Source organism: Pongo pygmaeus, chromosome 12 (assembly GCF_028885625.2).
Source record: "Pongo pygmaeus isolate AG05252 chromosome 12, NHGRI_mPonPyg2-v2.0_pri, whole genome shotgun sequence".
Taxonomy (NCBI): Eukaryota; Metazoa; Chordata; class Mammalia; order Primates; family Hominidae; genus Pongo; species Pongo pygmaeus.
The window spans coordinates 119,358,697-119,373,773 of NC_072385.2; the positions used below are offsets into that span (position 1 = coordinate 119,358,697).

The 15,077-nt window shown below is 44.4% G+C and overlaps 2 protein-coding genes across 7 annotated transcripts in view; both read right to left on the reverse strand.

Moving 5' to 3' along the window:
* Nucleotides 1-8,903, reverse strand: part of LOC129030351 (uncharacterized) — a 40,436-nt gene extending 31,533 nt beyond the window's left edge. For 3 of the 5 annotated variants that reach the window (XM_054475604.2, XM_063648944.1, XM_063648947.1), the window contains exon 1: nucleotides 7,826-8,267. In XM_054475604.2, the coding sequence (XP_054331579.1) occupies nucleotides 7,826-8,267 (442 nt within the window). Of the gene's footprint in view, nucleotides 1-7,825 lie in introns of all 5 variants that reach the window. The other 2 variants (XM_063648945.1, XM_063648946.1) reach the window with 2 other exon arrangements.
* LRATD1 (LRAT domain containing 1) lies at nucleotides 6,252-10,780 on the reverse strand. Of its 2 annotated transcripts, XM_063648943.1 has the most exons (3): nucleotides 10,528-10,770; nucleotides 9,634-9,876; nucleotides 6,252-9,519 (listed from the first exon to the last, which is right to left on the reverse strand). In XM_063648943.1, the coding sequence occupies exon 3, from the start codon at nucleotides 9,481-9,483 to the stop codon at nucleotides 8,605-8,607; it is 879 nt and encodes a 292-aa protein (XP_063505013.1). In that variant the 5' UTR covers nucleotides 9,484-9,519; nucleotides 9,634-9,876; nucleotides 10,528-10,770; the 3' UTR covers nucleotides 6,252-8,604. The 2 variants fall into 2 exon arrangements, with proteins under 2 accessions (XP_063505013.1, XP_054331578.1); XM_054475603.2 differs by lacking the exon at nucleotides 9,634-9,876 and having other exon boundaries at nucleotides 10,528-10,780.
* Nucleotides 10,781-15,077: the final 4,297 nt, after the last annotated feature.

Here is a 15,077-nt window from a genome sequence, read left to right on the forward strand (position 1 = left end):
TGGTCCAGTACACATGCCTCCCAGTGAGAATGTACTGTGAAGATCAGGGGATGAAGCTTCAGAGGTTGGGTGTTGGGGTTGGAGGAGGGGAGTATGGGACAGACTGGAGCAGAGCTTGCGTGCTGCCAGGGAGTCTGGGTTTTATCTTATGAGTTATGGAAAGCACTTAAAGGCTGTAAGGAGGTAACATAGGCAGAATTAATCTGGATTTAGAGCCTTTGTTTTGTTGGCCTATAAAGGATGGAGTAACTACCTCTCCTCCCATTTTCTTTCATAGATCCTGTCTTATAAAATTATACACAAATAAAGCAGACACATGCAAGGGGCACCAATTTCTGAAATCAGAATAGTGAGGCTGCATAATGAAAAATCTCCTCCACTGTCTACTCTGGAAATTGCTCTCAGGCCATAAGCAATGTTTTACCAGAACCTCTATTTACCTGGATTTCGAATCCCACATTAGTAATATTTCACTCTAAAGAAGCTCTCTAGAATTTTGACACTTTTTTTCTCAACAGGATATTGTGGTTTAAAATCCCAAATTAAAGTAGCTTGTCTTAGATACAGGTAACCTTAACCATGTCCAGAACCAGATTAAACTAAATTAAATGTCCAGAGGTGCTAAGAGAATAATAACTCCCTATAAAAGGAAGGGGTGCTCCTCCTAGGAGTTCCAAGGAACACATCAATATAAAAGCATATATATTTCATAAGACATTAATCTAGTTACATTCTCAGTGCTCATTTGCATTTCAAATTATTCTAGCTGTTCAACCAGCCTGGAGGTCCAACCGTCAATCAAAGGAGGCTGTTTTTCTTCTGCTCCCCCTACTGGAAGATCTGGCAAGGTGATTTTGTTTTGTTTTGTTTTGTTTCCCCATACATGCTGTAGGTGAATGTAGGTGAATTTGCTTGGTAAGATTGGGAGAGATTTCACTTTCCAAAAGGTAAACAATGCCTAGGTTTTCAGTAGACTCTTTCTTCACTGACTGAACATCTCTGGCAGTCTACAGCCCATTCACTACAGTGGTCTATTCAAGAAATGTCTGGTCTCATCTTTAATTCTTGCAAATCAAACCTCAGGTGCCTTCGAAATTTGCAACACCCAAAGCTACCTCACCTGGGCAGAAATTAAATGATCAAGAGGAGAAAAATTTGTATTTCCATAGTAATGCAACTCATAAAGTTCATTCAAGAAGAAATGTTTGTACCAGTATACCCGGGACAGAGAAACCTTTTAAACTCTGTATAGCTGATCTCCCATCACTTGCAGTATAATATACCACAGTGAAGGTTCACATCATTCCAGCTTATTTTCTAAACGGAAACTAAATTTCTACTGTATGGTTCTTAAGAAGAATCTCGTATAAGTTGATATGCACTGTTAGCCCATTCCTACCGTGGTTTACCTCCTAGAGGGATGCTGGGCGGTATTCCTCACATACCTTCCCCGGTTCCTCCATTGAGTGAATAGACTCTAATTGAGCACCTACTGCAGGTGTTAGACTTTCCAGAAACAAAAAAGAGAAAGTCACAGAGCTTTCCCCAATAGACCTAGGAAGAGACAGACATAAATGGTATTTGTAGTTGAAGAGAGAGTCTGGGGGTGCTAACAAACTACAATGGGAACTACAAAAGAAAATAACTAAAGCCACCTGAGGGGCTAGCATGGAGCTCGGCCATAAAGCATAGATGAAGAAGAGTTTGCTGTTCAGCAATTTAGAATGGTAATCAGGTTAAGGGGACAACATAGAAAGCCATGGAAGTACGAATGACAACTACATGTTCTACAAAAAGTCGTGTGTGGCCGGAGTATAAGCTGAGAGTTGAAGGAAATGCAAGTTGGAGAAGATAGGGGCCAGACCATGGAAGATGCTGACTGCCCCACTAAGGAGCTCAGCCTTTACTTGGGAGTGATGACTCTGTGGTTAGATACATCACTATAGACACAGGTGTTTGGATAGAGGAGCTAGAGGGGTAGAGACAGGTGAGGAAGCTATAGAAATAGCCAGATGTAAAGTGACAATCCAGATTGGGATAAATAGGTGGGATAAAAAACAGTAGCATACAGTATTCCTGACTGTATCTAGGAAAGTATTCATCATAACCCCAGGTAAAGGATGGTGTCTCTTATAAAATAGAATCAAAGGAGTACAAGAAACACCTACCCACCTGCATCTACACATACACACAACCAACTCTCTCTCAACGATCATGGGGGCTGTGAACTCTTCTGAGGCTTCTCCTGTACTATGTGCTCATTCCTAGGACTGAATTTGACTCTGGCCTTAAAAGACACATGGAAAATCTCACAGGACCTCAATGTTGTGGGTAGGGGGTGTGTCCTTAGTTTTCCAGCTCCAAAAAGTCAGGGGGCTCTATTGCTTCTTAGAGTTGATAAAATTATCCTTGAGAAGGGTTGCCAGATAATAAACTGGACATGCAGTTACATTTGAATTTCAGATAAGCAGATAAGTTTTAGTACAAACAACCTAAATATTGCAGGGAACATATTTATCCTAAAACAATAATCCTAAAATCAATAATAATTTATCTGAAATTCAAATGTAACTGAGCATCCTGTATTTTTATTTGCTAAATCTGGCAATCCTACCTCTGAGCCTTGCCTTCCTCTAGCTCAGACCCCCTGGGCAGACACTTGCACTGAGAAGGGAAAGGTGGGAAGAAATAAAGCGCGTGTGCTGTTGGGAGTTGAGAGATGTTTTACAAAGTCATCATGGGTATGATCTCCCTAGATCTGCTCACCCCCTTGCAGAATCTGAAATCTACAGTGGACTTGGAAGTGAGCAAAGAGCTGGTATGTCATAGGGCTGTCACAGGGAAAATAACTGAATTTAGAATAATAACTTATTTGCTAAAGTAAATATCAGTGTACTTATAATAAAGAAGCTCTCGAATAGAACATTAATGTCTATATCACACATTGATGGCAAGAATTTCCTTAGGATACATATAAGCAATAGCCTTATATGATCTTTTTCAATTTTTTGAAACATTAAATGGTGCTCAAAGTAACTTTTGAAGCATTCATTTTGTGCTTGAAATTTAGGACACTGACTCTATTCATACCTAGTATTTCATAAGCATCTATCCTTTGGACAAAATAAAGTTCAGAACTCATGTTCATATTAAGAATTGGATTATAAAAGCCAAGAGGCATAGCAATTATTTTAATATATAAATGAGTAACGTGTATTTAGAAAAACACCCATGACCAGACTCCATCAAATCTAATTTTCCCAGAGATAAGTGTACATCTAGTAAATCTATTCCCATATACCGAAGAAAATTTTTAGCAAGAGCTACAATCAGCTTCCTTCTAAAGGAGTAATCTTGTGATTTCATGCAAGAAAAATCTCTCCTTGAGGTGAATGAGAGATGAAGTCGTGAAAGTTACAGTTGGAACTATTAGTTTGCTTTTCCCTTTCTGACTGAATGACAAGAGAACATTTTCTACTTTTCCTGGATTCTTTGACTGTTTTCTCTGCTAGAAGCAAATCGAATATTACAAATACCATTCAACTGAAATTAGCCTTAAGCCCCATAAGGTATATTTCCAAGAGCCTTTTGTGGTGGAAAGACCCTGCCAGTTTTGGTTAGAGAAATTTCTTTAGGCTCGCCTTTGCAGGCAAGGCAAATGATGGGCTTTCTGGTTTTCCTGGTAACCAAGAATCAGTGAGAAGCACTTGTACTAGACAGCTGCCGTAGTCTTACATTTATGGAGTACCTACTGCGTGCTTTCTACTATCAGCCATCAAAAAGAATGATAAAAGTCCACAGCGCAGGAAGCCATTCATCTGAGTGTTCTGCCAAAAAAATACAGTAATTACAAGTAGTGTCACCATCAGTGACAAGGGCAGGGAAGACTATTTTTCCTTTTTTTCTCAACCTATTCAAATACTTAAACCTCTTCTATTTCGAGTTCAAATGAGGTAAACATACAACCTCAAAGGTAAACTCTGAGTTATGAAATAATAGGATTTTATAAATTACTAAATGACTGAAAGATTGGATCTTAGCTTCTCTTTAGTGTCTTCAGTTAGAAGGGAGAACAAGTGTCCCCTATTGAAAAGTTTATTAGCTCATTATATGATCTCATAGCCTCCCCACTTTATCTTGCTTCTTATTTTTCAGTTACTTCCTAATATTTGCAACTTTCCTTTGAATTTTTTCCTTTTAGTTAGAGAAACCAGGAACATATTCTTCCAAAAAATGAGAATAAAACAAATTGCACAACTCCCACATATGACTGCCAGGGCTTTTCTTCCTGTTTCTGTATATCTCAAGTCACTCTCCATTTTGTTTTTAAGTAGCCTGTGTGTGTGTGTGTGTGTGTGTGTGTGGATCTGAATGAAATAATTGCTAGCTATAGGCAAAAATGTATGTGTACACAGGTATATATACGTGTATATATGTATATGAGTGTATACTTACATATATGTGAATGTATATATGTGTGTATGTATACGTATACATGTACACATATGTATATTATACCAATAGCTAGTAATTTCAAAAAAAAAAAACATTGACTTGAGTGTTAGATAACCATTCTCTAAATTCAGTTTTTGATGTTTCAAGAAACCCAAAAGCCTGTCTTTTCACCTACAGACCCTTTGTGCACACGGGAAATCACCTCTGAAAGGCAAAAACTAACTGGATTCTCTTCATTTGTTCAAAAAAGAGAAGAAATCTTTAAAGATATGCCTATAAATAAAAGAAAATTAGGTTGCTGTATTATGATTGTGTAATAAGTATTAGTTTCATTGAAACTTGACCCTGTTCCATTTATTAGATGACCAAGACATTTAACTCTTAGGGATGTTGAAAGTGCACCACAAAACATAAGTAATCAATAAAGCAATGTTTGAAGACTTTTAGTATATACTGCTTATTCAGGTAATTCATTATTTTGTAAATACTAATAGCATATTTTTCCAAGAAAAATAAAAAAGCCATGTTCTAACAAAAGTGTTCACCACAGAAAAATTAAACATAGGGGAAGGTAAACATTAAAGTTTTAAAAAAACAGGTAAATCATACAGCTGCTTCTGTGCTTGATATTCTAATCTGGCACAAGTGTTTCCTAACTATAATATACGTTATTATTTTTAAAAAATACGATCATGACAACAGCTTACATTATTAAATATTGAAGAATACTTTATATCAATTTAACTCATACTTAAAACTGTAACATATGTCAATTCTATAGTTTTTTTTTTTTTTTTTTTTGGAATGTACTTTGAGAATAATAGCATTTCAGGGCTGGTTTTGTTTAAAGTATACCCAGCCCTCCTCCTTATTTTATTTGATTTTTGGTTTAAATAAAAGTATAGCAAAGCACTCTTTGAAGTAAAAGTACCTGTCTTTTCTTTTCTTTTTCTTTTTTTAAATCATAGTTTGTTTTACCTGAAAGTTGAGAAAGAATGCAGTATAAATATAGCTTTTCTCTACACTGGAGCAGGGGGAACAGAACCAATCCCCAGCTTAGCCACACCCAACATCATGGAAATTACTGTGAAGCTGTTGTCTCTTGAGGACATCTAAAACCAAAACGAAATCCCTAACATTATTAAAATGTTAGGAAACTTTTCAGGTAATTGCTGTAACTCTGGTAAAATACAGAAAGATTACATTCACTCATAATAAAAATCAAGCGTGCCCATGCCATCTGCAAAGGGAACTTGCACCATCTTGGTTTCACTCACATTGTTAACAATGCCCTAAAAGTATACAACTTTTTCAGGATAAAACCGTCAGGTAATATCTTTATCATATCCTCTGCATGATGAACTATCACTCAAATTATTCTGTCATGGGTTACCTTACTAACACTGACAAAGAGATAATAAATGATAATTTCAACAGGGATAGGAGAAACCTTGCAAACCTTTCAAGTTTCTTTCATAACTATTGTTTTATTATTGCATATTTGTGGAGGTATTATCATCAACCCGATCCTTTATAGGCCAATATAGTAACGAATGCTAATTTAACTGCCCAACTCATTTTTATTGTCAGTCTAGCCTCAGCAAGTATAAAACTGACAAGACATTCCTCTATGAGAGTGACCCTCTTAGTGAGAGAGAAATCTATGTACCATCAGAGGAAATAAATCTTAGTATTCGGTGTGATAGAGACTAATTCATTTCTTTTGATGAGGTCCCACTCTTTGAGTGACTTTGAGGTGGAAGACAAATGTCAAGAAGGAGTCCTGCAGGAACAGGTGCTTAAGATGGTGTTTAATACAGCAGGGAGCCAAGATACAGTAGTAGGACACAGTAAAGAATGTGGAGTGTGTAGATACAATAAAGAATTCATTTTATGATCTGCCACCTGTTACTTGAAAGAGGAATAAGTTAGGGAAATAAATGACTTTCAGTTCTTCATACATGCAAAGGTAAGTTAGTTATTACAAAAGTTTTTGCTGTTGTTTGTGCTGAAAGAAAAGCATATGCATTTAAACATTTTTTAAAAAATAAATCACTCAATAGGCTTAAGAAAAATACTTTAGTTCATAGTTCATTGATCTGACCTTTTGATTTAAGATCAGGGGATGAATCCAGGATGAAAACCAAAGGAAAAAAAAAAAGAAAAAGAAAGAAAAATATAGAAGTGAATCATTTACCATGAAAAAGGCATTTCCAGTCTCAGCTAACCTCAACTAGTTTTTATTGCATTATTTTTGAAATGCCAAGAAACTGGCTTTGGCCATAATACTTGCTGTCCAATGAAATCACAGCTGTTAATATGCAATTGCTTGCAAAAATTAGCTAAACAGCATTATTTGACAAATTCCCTTGAAAGAGACATAGATGCTATAAGTATCTAGCACACTGAATCAAGTAACTATCAGTTGGGCTGGGGCCGCAGCTGGAGGGAGGAGAGAAGTTTACAAATCCTTGTCCACAGAAGGGGTTTCACACCCAGCCTTAAGTTTTTGAAAAACACACATTTGTCCTGATCCTACAAGTTCATCCCTGTTTTCAGGAAGAACTGAACTGTGGAACTGGCTAAAGAGGAGGGGGAAAAAGCCACCAACTCTACATTCATTTTTAAGGAGATCAGGAGGAGAGGAAGAAAAATAGAAATGCAAATGTGAAATGGTAATGATATACAACATGGAGAAAAAAATAACATCATGGAACCTGCTAGCAATTTCCACCAATTTCCACCAAAGCAGTGAACCCCTTAACTGACAGAAATTCAGTACAATATACACATTAATTAACAACTCCACCATTACTAGGGCTGCTGTTGAAAGCCAAAAAAATTAACTACAATATTCAAAAACAGAATTCTTATATTTGAGAAAAATAGAGTGAAAAGGCAATGTTAGCTAAGCTCTTAGCTACATCCACTCTTAATGGCCCCCAGTATTTAAACTATCATGGATTAAAGCCATGAAAATAAAAATTTCAATTTGAAATTTTATTAGCATGTTGCTAAAATGGTCAATAAAAACATCAACACGATAGGCTTTGTTGACATAGTTGGAAAACTGCTCTCTCATTTTTAAAACTTTATTTCCACTTCCCCACCTTTGAAGATTTCTATGTTAGGAAAAGCCAAACTAAATATACTGGCTATGGTGTTGTAATAATGCTGGTTTCTGGAATGGTGCCATGTCCTCCCCCTCCCTCTCCTCCAACTCCTTTAAAAATATGACTATTTTTGAAATGCAGCCCGAGGAGGGAGCAATCAAGGGTTCAGAACAATAAGCGCCCTTCACACATTCAAGTTCCCAGACACCAGGTGAACCAGCGAGCTCCTTGTCGGGGGCGGGGCCGGCTGTCCTCACCGAATTCGCTGCGCCATCTTCCTCCCGGGACTGGGCCGGCTTCCCTTCTGCCAGCGAGGGAGACTCGCAGGCAAAGGCGGGTGGGGGTGGCGTTCGCTTCCCACGGTGGAAAGAACGGGAGGCAAACACTGTCTGGCTTAGCCCGCAGCCTGGAACACAATGTCAGGAGACCTGGGGCTGGAGAGCTGGAAGAGTCCCGGGCAGCCTCAGGATAACCCGGAATCCCGAAGTGCTGTCTTGGGGAATTATTCCCAAGTGCACAAGGGACAGGCTCGATTTCTTGGAAATCCTGCGATCTGGGGACGCATCCACAGAGGAGCTGAACTGTGTCCTGTAAAGACCAGGTCTCGCCTCCGACCGGTCTGTGTGCGCACGCTCGGGGCGGTGATGGTCCCTTTTGAGAAGAGGGTTGTTTTCGAGTCGGGCCACAGTCACTGGCCATGGACTCGCGGGGAAGGCCGTGTCCTTTCTCCCCTCAGCCCCTTCCCCGTTCCCGGTTTACATCTCAAGGGGAAAGCGCACGGGGGTCTCCCAGCACCGTCACCGCCACAGTGGCTGTCAGCCAGGCGCTCGCAGCGGCGCCCTTTCGGCCCTGGGGCAGTTCCTGAGACTTCCTGCCGCTGGCCTGGGGATGCGGGGGTGCAGCCCGGGCCCGGGCCACCGGCTGCGGACGCGCGTGGAGGGGCAGAGGTTGAGAACCGCCAACTGCGAAGTCCGGGTGCGGGGAAGGGAAGGGAGCAAGATGCGGGGAGGCAGAGGGGCCGGCAGCCCCTAGGCGGCTACTCCTTGTCGTCCACGAGGTCGGCGAGCTCCTGGAGCACTCGCAGGCGGCCGCTGGCGTCGATGCGGCGCTTCTCGCGGATGAGATCTTCCAGGCTGTGAAACCTGGCGGTGTGGACCTTGTTCTCTCCCAGGTGCACCTTGAGATAGTACTGCTGCTGCGGGGGCTGCGTGCCGGCCGGCACCTCCCCTCCCGCCTTGAACTCCCGCTTGCCAAATCGGCACCAGGCGGCGAAGCTCTCCGAGTTCGTCCAGCAGATCTCCTCGCTCTTGAGGCCCAGGTGGCCGCAGGCGTTCTGCACCACCAGCTCGGCCACCAGCGGGCGGTAGCGGTACCAGCTATTCACCACCCGGCCCACGTTGGCCGCGCCCGCCTCATACAGGCTGTCCTGGCGGATCTCGCCTTGGTGCAGGTGGATGATCTGCCCGCCGCCCACGTAGACGGCCCAGTGCGGGGCGGGCGCGGGCGGCTCCGGCGCGGGCTGCAGCCACAGCAGCTCCAGCAGGTCGCCGGGTTCGCAGAGCGCTGGCAGCGCGGTGACCGCGTAGACGCTCAGGTCGGCGCCCTGAGGGCCACCGCTCACTTTGGAAAAGATGCATTCCTGGCCCCGAAAAGCGGAAAACTGAGTCTCGTTGAGGACCAGCTGGTGCAGCAAGTGGTGGTGGTGGCGGCTGGGGCTCTCTGGGCAGGGGGTGCAACCCGGGGGGGCCTTCACGCCAAACTTGTCGGGCTGCCCGCGTTCGTCCAGGTCTTCCTCATCATCCGAGAAGAAGTAGGCAACCCCGACCCGCAGTTCGTCCTTTTCAATCCCCGACGGGTCCCCTGTGGGCAACTCGCTGTAGCTGAGGTGGGTGATGCGGTCCAGTTGATTGCCCATCAATGAGGTGGCGAGGCGAGGGCCAGGAGCGGGGATCTGCGGAGGCACAGAGAGGCAGAGACACCGTCAGAGTCCGGGCTGCCCCTTTCGGTGTCCCTCCCCAAGACGTGCAGTGCCCCTGGGACCTGCGGCTAGCTTACGTGCCCTCACCGGAGTCACCCTTTCCAGCCGAGTCCTCCGTGCCTCCCCGGGGGTAGGAGGGGCGGAGAAGCCGCCACCGGTCTGGCGAGAGCAGACGCCACCACACAGCCTCCGACCCCTTCCAGGAACCCGGTCCAACTCCCAGAAGAAAACACCCAGGCTGGCTGGAGAGCTTGCGGGGTCCCGGTGGGGAGGACAGCGCTGGCTGTGGCAGTGTGGGAGACGGACACCCAGGAAGGACGGAGGGGCGGGCTGAAAGGGAGAAGGGAGCCTAAGGCCAGTGAGCTGGGAGCAAGCTCCCATTTCTGTCCCCACCCTCTCCAGCCCACCTCCCAGTTTTGCACTAGGTTGCCTTCCTCCCCTTACAGCGGCTCGCACAATGACAATCAGACACATTCTCAGGCATTCACTTGACACCAGCAACATTTTGGACACTTAGGAGTCCAGACACTGGCAGGCTGGTATACTGGTGAATAATGTCACATACACCCACAATGGCAAACCTTCGCGACGACACACTGGCACACTTAGACCTCACACATTCGTACACAATTTCAGCTCCACGCTTGCACGCTCGCCGTTGCACGTACGCCCAAGCACCCGGGCACACCTGCCCTCACAGGCAGGTGCACTCTGCCCCTTACTTCTCTTGCCTTGCCCCCATCAGGGCCAATGGGACTGCGCCAGGGCGAGGCTGCTCTGTCTAAAATAACCTAACAAAGAGGCAGGGGAAGGATGGAGAAAGCCAGTGCAGTGTATGTGTGTGGGTGTGGGTGGGAGCGTGTGTGTGTAGAGAGGTTCACTTTTAGCCCAAAGACCCCTCTCCCTCCTACCCAGCACAGGATCCAAACAATCGGAAGAAGAAAAACCGTTTCCAAGGCAAAGAAAGCCGCTTCTCCCTACCCGTGATTTCCCTGCTCCTGAAACCCCAAACTCCTTTAAAGTCTCCTGGTCCCCATGGGTGCTGAGGAAGCGGCGGTGGCGAGTGGGTCCTGGGCTGCGCGTGGGGCTGCGGCTCCGCTCTACCCCTCGCCGAACCGTGCGGTGCGGCGCCTGTGCGCCTCCAGGTCTGCGCAGGCCGGGGTGCCTGCTCCCACTGGACAGTCCCGGCTCGGCTCTGCTTTCCCACCGCCGCGCCGACGACTCTAAGTAGCCGGAGCCGCCGGTTCCAGGGCCCGCCCCAGGACGCGCTCATTGGTTGGGGCGGGTGCCCGAGCTGTGTCAATCTCCGCCGGCGGGGGAGGGGAGCAGAGGCGGGCCTCCTGTGCGCTTTGCTCCGCTCCGCCCCGCCCCGCCCCGTCCCCCGCACACCCGACCGCGCGCCGCCCTCGAGAGCGGAGGTGTGCGCACCCGCGGGGGGCGCGGCGCTTTCTGCCAGGCTGTGCTGCCCGCTTGCGCCCGCGCCCCCCAGCTCATTCGAGCTGATTGTGACTGAGAACACAGCCCGCCCGCGTTCCGTGTTCCGGGAAGACAGACTCCAGCGGGGAAGCTGAGTTTGGGTATGGAGAAGAAACCCCAGGGCATCCCAGTATGGCCCAGGCACTGCGAGCGGCCCGGGGCAGGCAGCGACATTGTCCGAGGCGGGCGCCTGGGCCCTGCTGGGATTCCCCAGAGCCTTGGTTCCTGATGGCCCCTAGGCTGGTCCTTGGATCGAAGACCCTTTTCCTTCCCCAGACGTCTTTGAAATTGCTCCTGCGACGTTTGGCTCCTCTTCTTTGACTGGAGTGAGGCTGCTGACCCAGAGCTGATGCCCGGTTTAAAAGGAGCTTGGTGTCAAATGCCACCCAAAAGCCTGAGCTTTGGCCGGTGCATTACCTGGCTGTGCCTATGATATTGGCCTCCAATTTTCTGAATATAGGAGGAGTACCTCACAACTCACGTATGTGAGTTCATACATGCAGGCAGAGAGTAGGATGTAAAAGTGTTTTCCAAGCCTCAGAATTGGGATTGCTAAGCAAGTTTTGTTTGGTTTTGTGGGAAAGGGGGCTCCAGCAGTAGTTAATGATTACACTTCTGGATGGAAAGTTAATGAATGAATGTGTTCTGAATATTGGATGCTGAAAAAATGAACTTCATATATACAACATTCCAGACCAATAGTTTCAAAAGTTCCTAACATTAAGCCTCAAAGAGTTGTTAGACATCTGGTTCTGGCCCCAATGCTACTCATCTTTAAGGCTGGGCTCCAGCAGCTTTTCTATGAAGCCTCTTTTCTTTCCCAATGAGGAATTTGATACTTCCTATTTGAACCCCCCACCTCTTCCCTACAAAGTGAATTCCTTGAGAATAGACTTTGCATTCTGCACAACCTTGTATTCTGGGCCTCTTTCCCAATGCTAGCCATGCAGTGGGTTCCATCAGTAATAGTAAAAATGAAAACAGCCTGTATTGACCACTTATACGTGGCCAGACACTTAAGAGTAAATTAAGTAGACAATTTAATCGTTATTTCTCTGTAGGATACTCACTAATATCCAAATTGTAACAAACAGGGAAACAAAAGCTCCAGTACTAGTACCAGCAATCCATCCAAGCCTATGGGATACCAGATCCAGTCTTTCACTAAGTTGTAGTGTTTATTGAATAAAATCCTGTTTCATAAAATGAGAAAACTGGTGTTCCAGAGAAGTCAGCTGATTGGCTCAAGGTTACATGGAGACTGATCCATATTAGAACCCCCTTTTTCTTTGCTAGACTTTTCTGCTTGAATATCTTCAAACCGCCAAGCCTCCAGTTTATGTTTGCTTTCTGAAGGTCTCTGTACACCCCCACAGCCTCCAAATGCAGTGATTTATCAAATTAGATGCTAAAATATTGCTGGAAAAAATGGTTTTAAATGACTCTCTGTATACAATTGATGTACCTAAATCTTTTTAGAAATTTGGCTATTGTCCATGTGCATGCGAGTTATCAGAAAACAAGTTGCCATTCGTGGAACTGACCACAGGTTGAGATGGCCTTTTTTATACTTGCCATAAGTAATAAACAACTCATTCTGGCCCTGAAGTCAAGAGAATTGAACAAGTAGCTTTAGAGATAAGGAGTGAGTTACTGGTCTTGTTATAAACTGGACTTCAGGGCTCTCTGGGATGAGGGTATCTGAAGAGTTCATTATTGATGTCTGAGAAGAACTCTTTGAAAGCAACTCAGCGTTTGAATAACTTAAAAAAAATCCTCCCTCCATCCCCAAGATCAAGCCTTGTGCACAAACATTTGCAACTCATTTGTTGTGTTCTGCCCTACGTGTTCTATTTCATTCTGCTCCAGACTACAGAGTAAGCAGGTCGTTCCTCTTTGTTTAGTATTCCAATACTATAAAGCATAATTAAGATAAAATGTTGTCAGTTATTGGAGATATAGTGCCTAAAGTTTAAAATTTTTGGCCTCTCCCTTTCCTCTCATTCCCCCTGCTAGGCTAAAAGGCTAACTGCTTTTGTAATCACATGGGAGAAAAAATACCCTGGAGCCCCCTTGAAACATAAGGCAGGGAACACATTGACTGTGAGGCTTGAAATAAAGGGAGCTAAAAGTAAACTAAGGAAAATACATCTACACTTTGTCTTCTTTTGGCAATTACCAGATAATAAAGTAAGACAATCGAATGAAGGATGCTGATTGTAGAAAACGTTTTATGTTCATCACAAAATATTGTTTTCAAATTGTTTTGACTTTTATTTTTTACTCCATCCTGCCTGCTTTTACAATGAGAAAATACAGTGCTGTCCAAAGTAGAATATAGTTGTCTAAAACACAAACTCTGAAAGCCAACTAATTTAAACTCTTTTTCAACGTTTATTGCTGGGTAACCTCGAGTCAGTTATTTAACCTTTGTGGGCGTCAGGAAACTTCCTTATCTGTAAAAAAGAGATAATAATAGTGGTTACCTCACTGAATTGTTGTGAGTTCATACATGTAAGCATAGTGTCTGACACACAGTGAGTTTTCAATCAAGGCTACCTTATTATTATTCTTGGTGGAAGAGAGAGGTCTCATACCCTACTTGTTTATGACAGCTGTGCAGTTCTCTTTCTCCTTTGCCCCAGGCAAAAGGTAGAAATAGATAGTGTCCAAGGCTTTCCCTGATTGGGGTGTAGGACTGCTTCTGTGTTAAGGTGGTGAGATCGCTGCCTCTCCTTCAAATACTCTGAGACCTAAAGCTCTCTATAGATTTCAGCATGTGAGCCTCTGGGCTGATCATGTGGTGGCAGGGAGTGGGGTGGGGGTTCCCTGAAGGATTTTTAATTGTTTTAAATGAACATTTCCAGTGTGAGGAATTTGTGTGTGGAAAAAAGTTACGGGGGAGTGATTAGGAGTCAATGAAATGTATGTGATCTTTTCTGCTGGTGCCATCTGGTGTATCCTCTTTCTCTCTCTCTCTCTCTCTTTTTTTTTTTTTTTGGTTGGTTCTTTGGCACTATTTGAAAAGCTTTTCTCCAAATTTTACTGAACCGGTCCTTGGCTCAAACTGTCATCCTTTAAAATTGGCCTTGGAGTAAGGGTTCAGGAAAATTATATGCCCCACTTTATCCTTTAATGAAATGAACTGTTCCATCTCCTGCCCTTCACTGCCTCAGGCAGTTAACATACTCACCCTGATCTGAGCTAAAGAATACTGTGTATCCATCTGGATTAGAGATGGTTATATGGCTTCACCAATCCCATTTCCCTTCCTTCTGGGCACCCAGCTAAATGACAAGTCCCAGCATGCCTGCAGTCATTTGCCCTGTGCCCTGTGATTGAGTTCTGGCAAATGGAATGTGGGTGGAAGTAGACTAAGCCACTCCCAGGTGCCGCTCCTGAAACTGAAACCATTAACACAATCTTCCAAAGCTTTATTTTGCCATTTGGCCATTTGTGGAGGACTCATGGCAGGACTCCTAGAATCTAATAGATGCAGGAGCCACTAGATGGAAGAAGGCTGGGGCTCCTGAATGACTGTGTAGAGCTGATAATTTCCCCTCCCAAGAAAACTGCATTTGACTGTGAAGAAATAAATCTTCCTGGGTTAAGCCACTCTAAAATTGTGTGGTTATTTATTATAGCAGTTAGCCTGTACTGACTGATATACTCTCCTTCATTTTAGACCTATCTCGGAACAATAAAAATCTCCCCGGCTGCCCCCGTCCCCACACACACCTCCTTCTTCTCTCTTTGTATCTGTCCTCACTGCCAAGGCTAACTTGCCTGGAACTCCTGCAGCATTTCAGCAGGTTCACATCACCTAGATTGTAAAGAAATCACTAATGAACACAGCTGTCCCCTCTAGGTACTACCCCATGTCTCCCTACTGTTTGTTCTAGAAATTTTGACAGCTTCCATGTGACTGACTTACCAAGCTCTCTAAACATCTTACCTGCTTTCTACTTTTATAGACCACAAAAATGGCCTGGGAAACCCCTCTCAGTAAACTCCTTGCAGCTGGTATCCTGCTTCCCTTAACCCGCATGCATGTA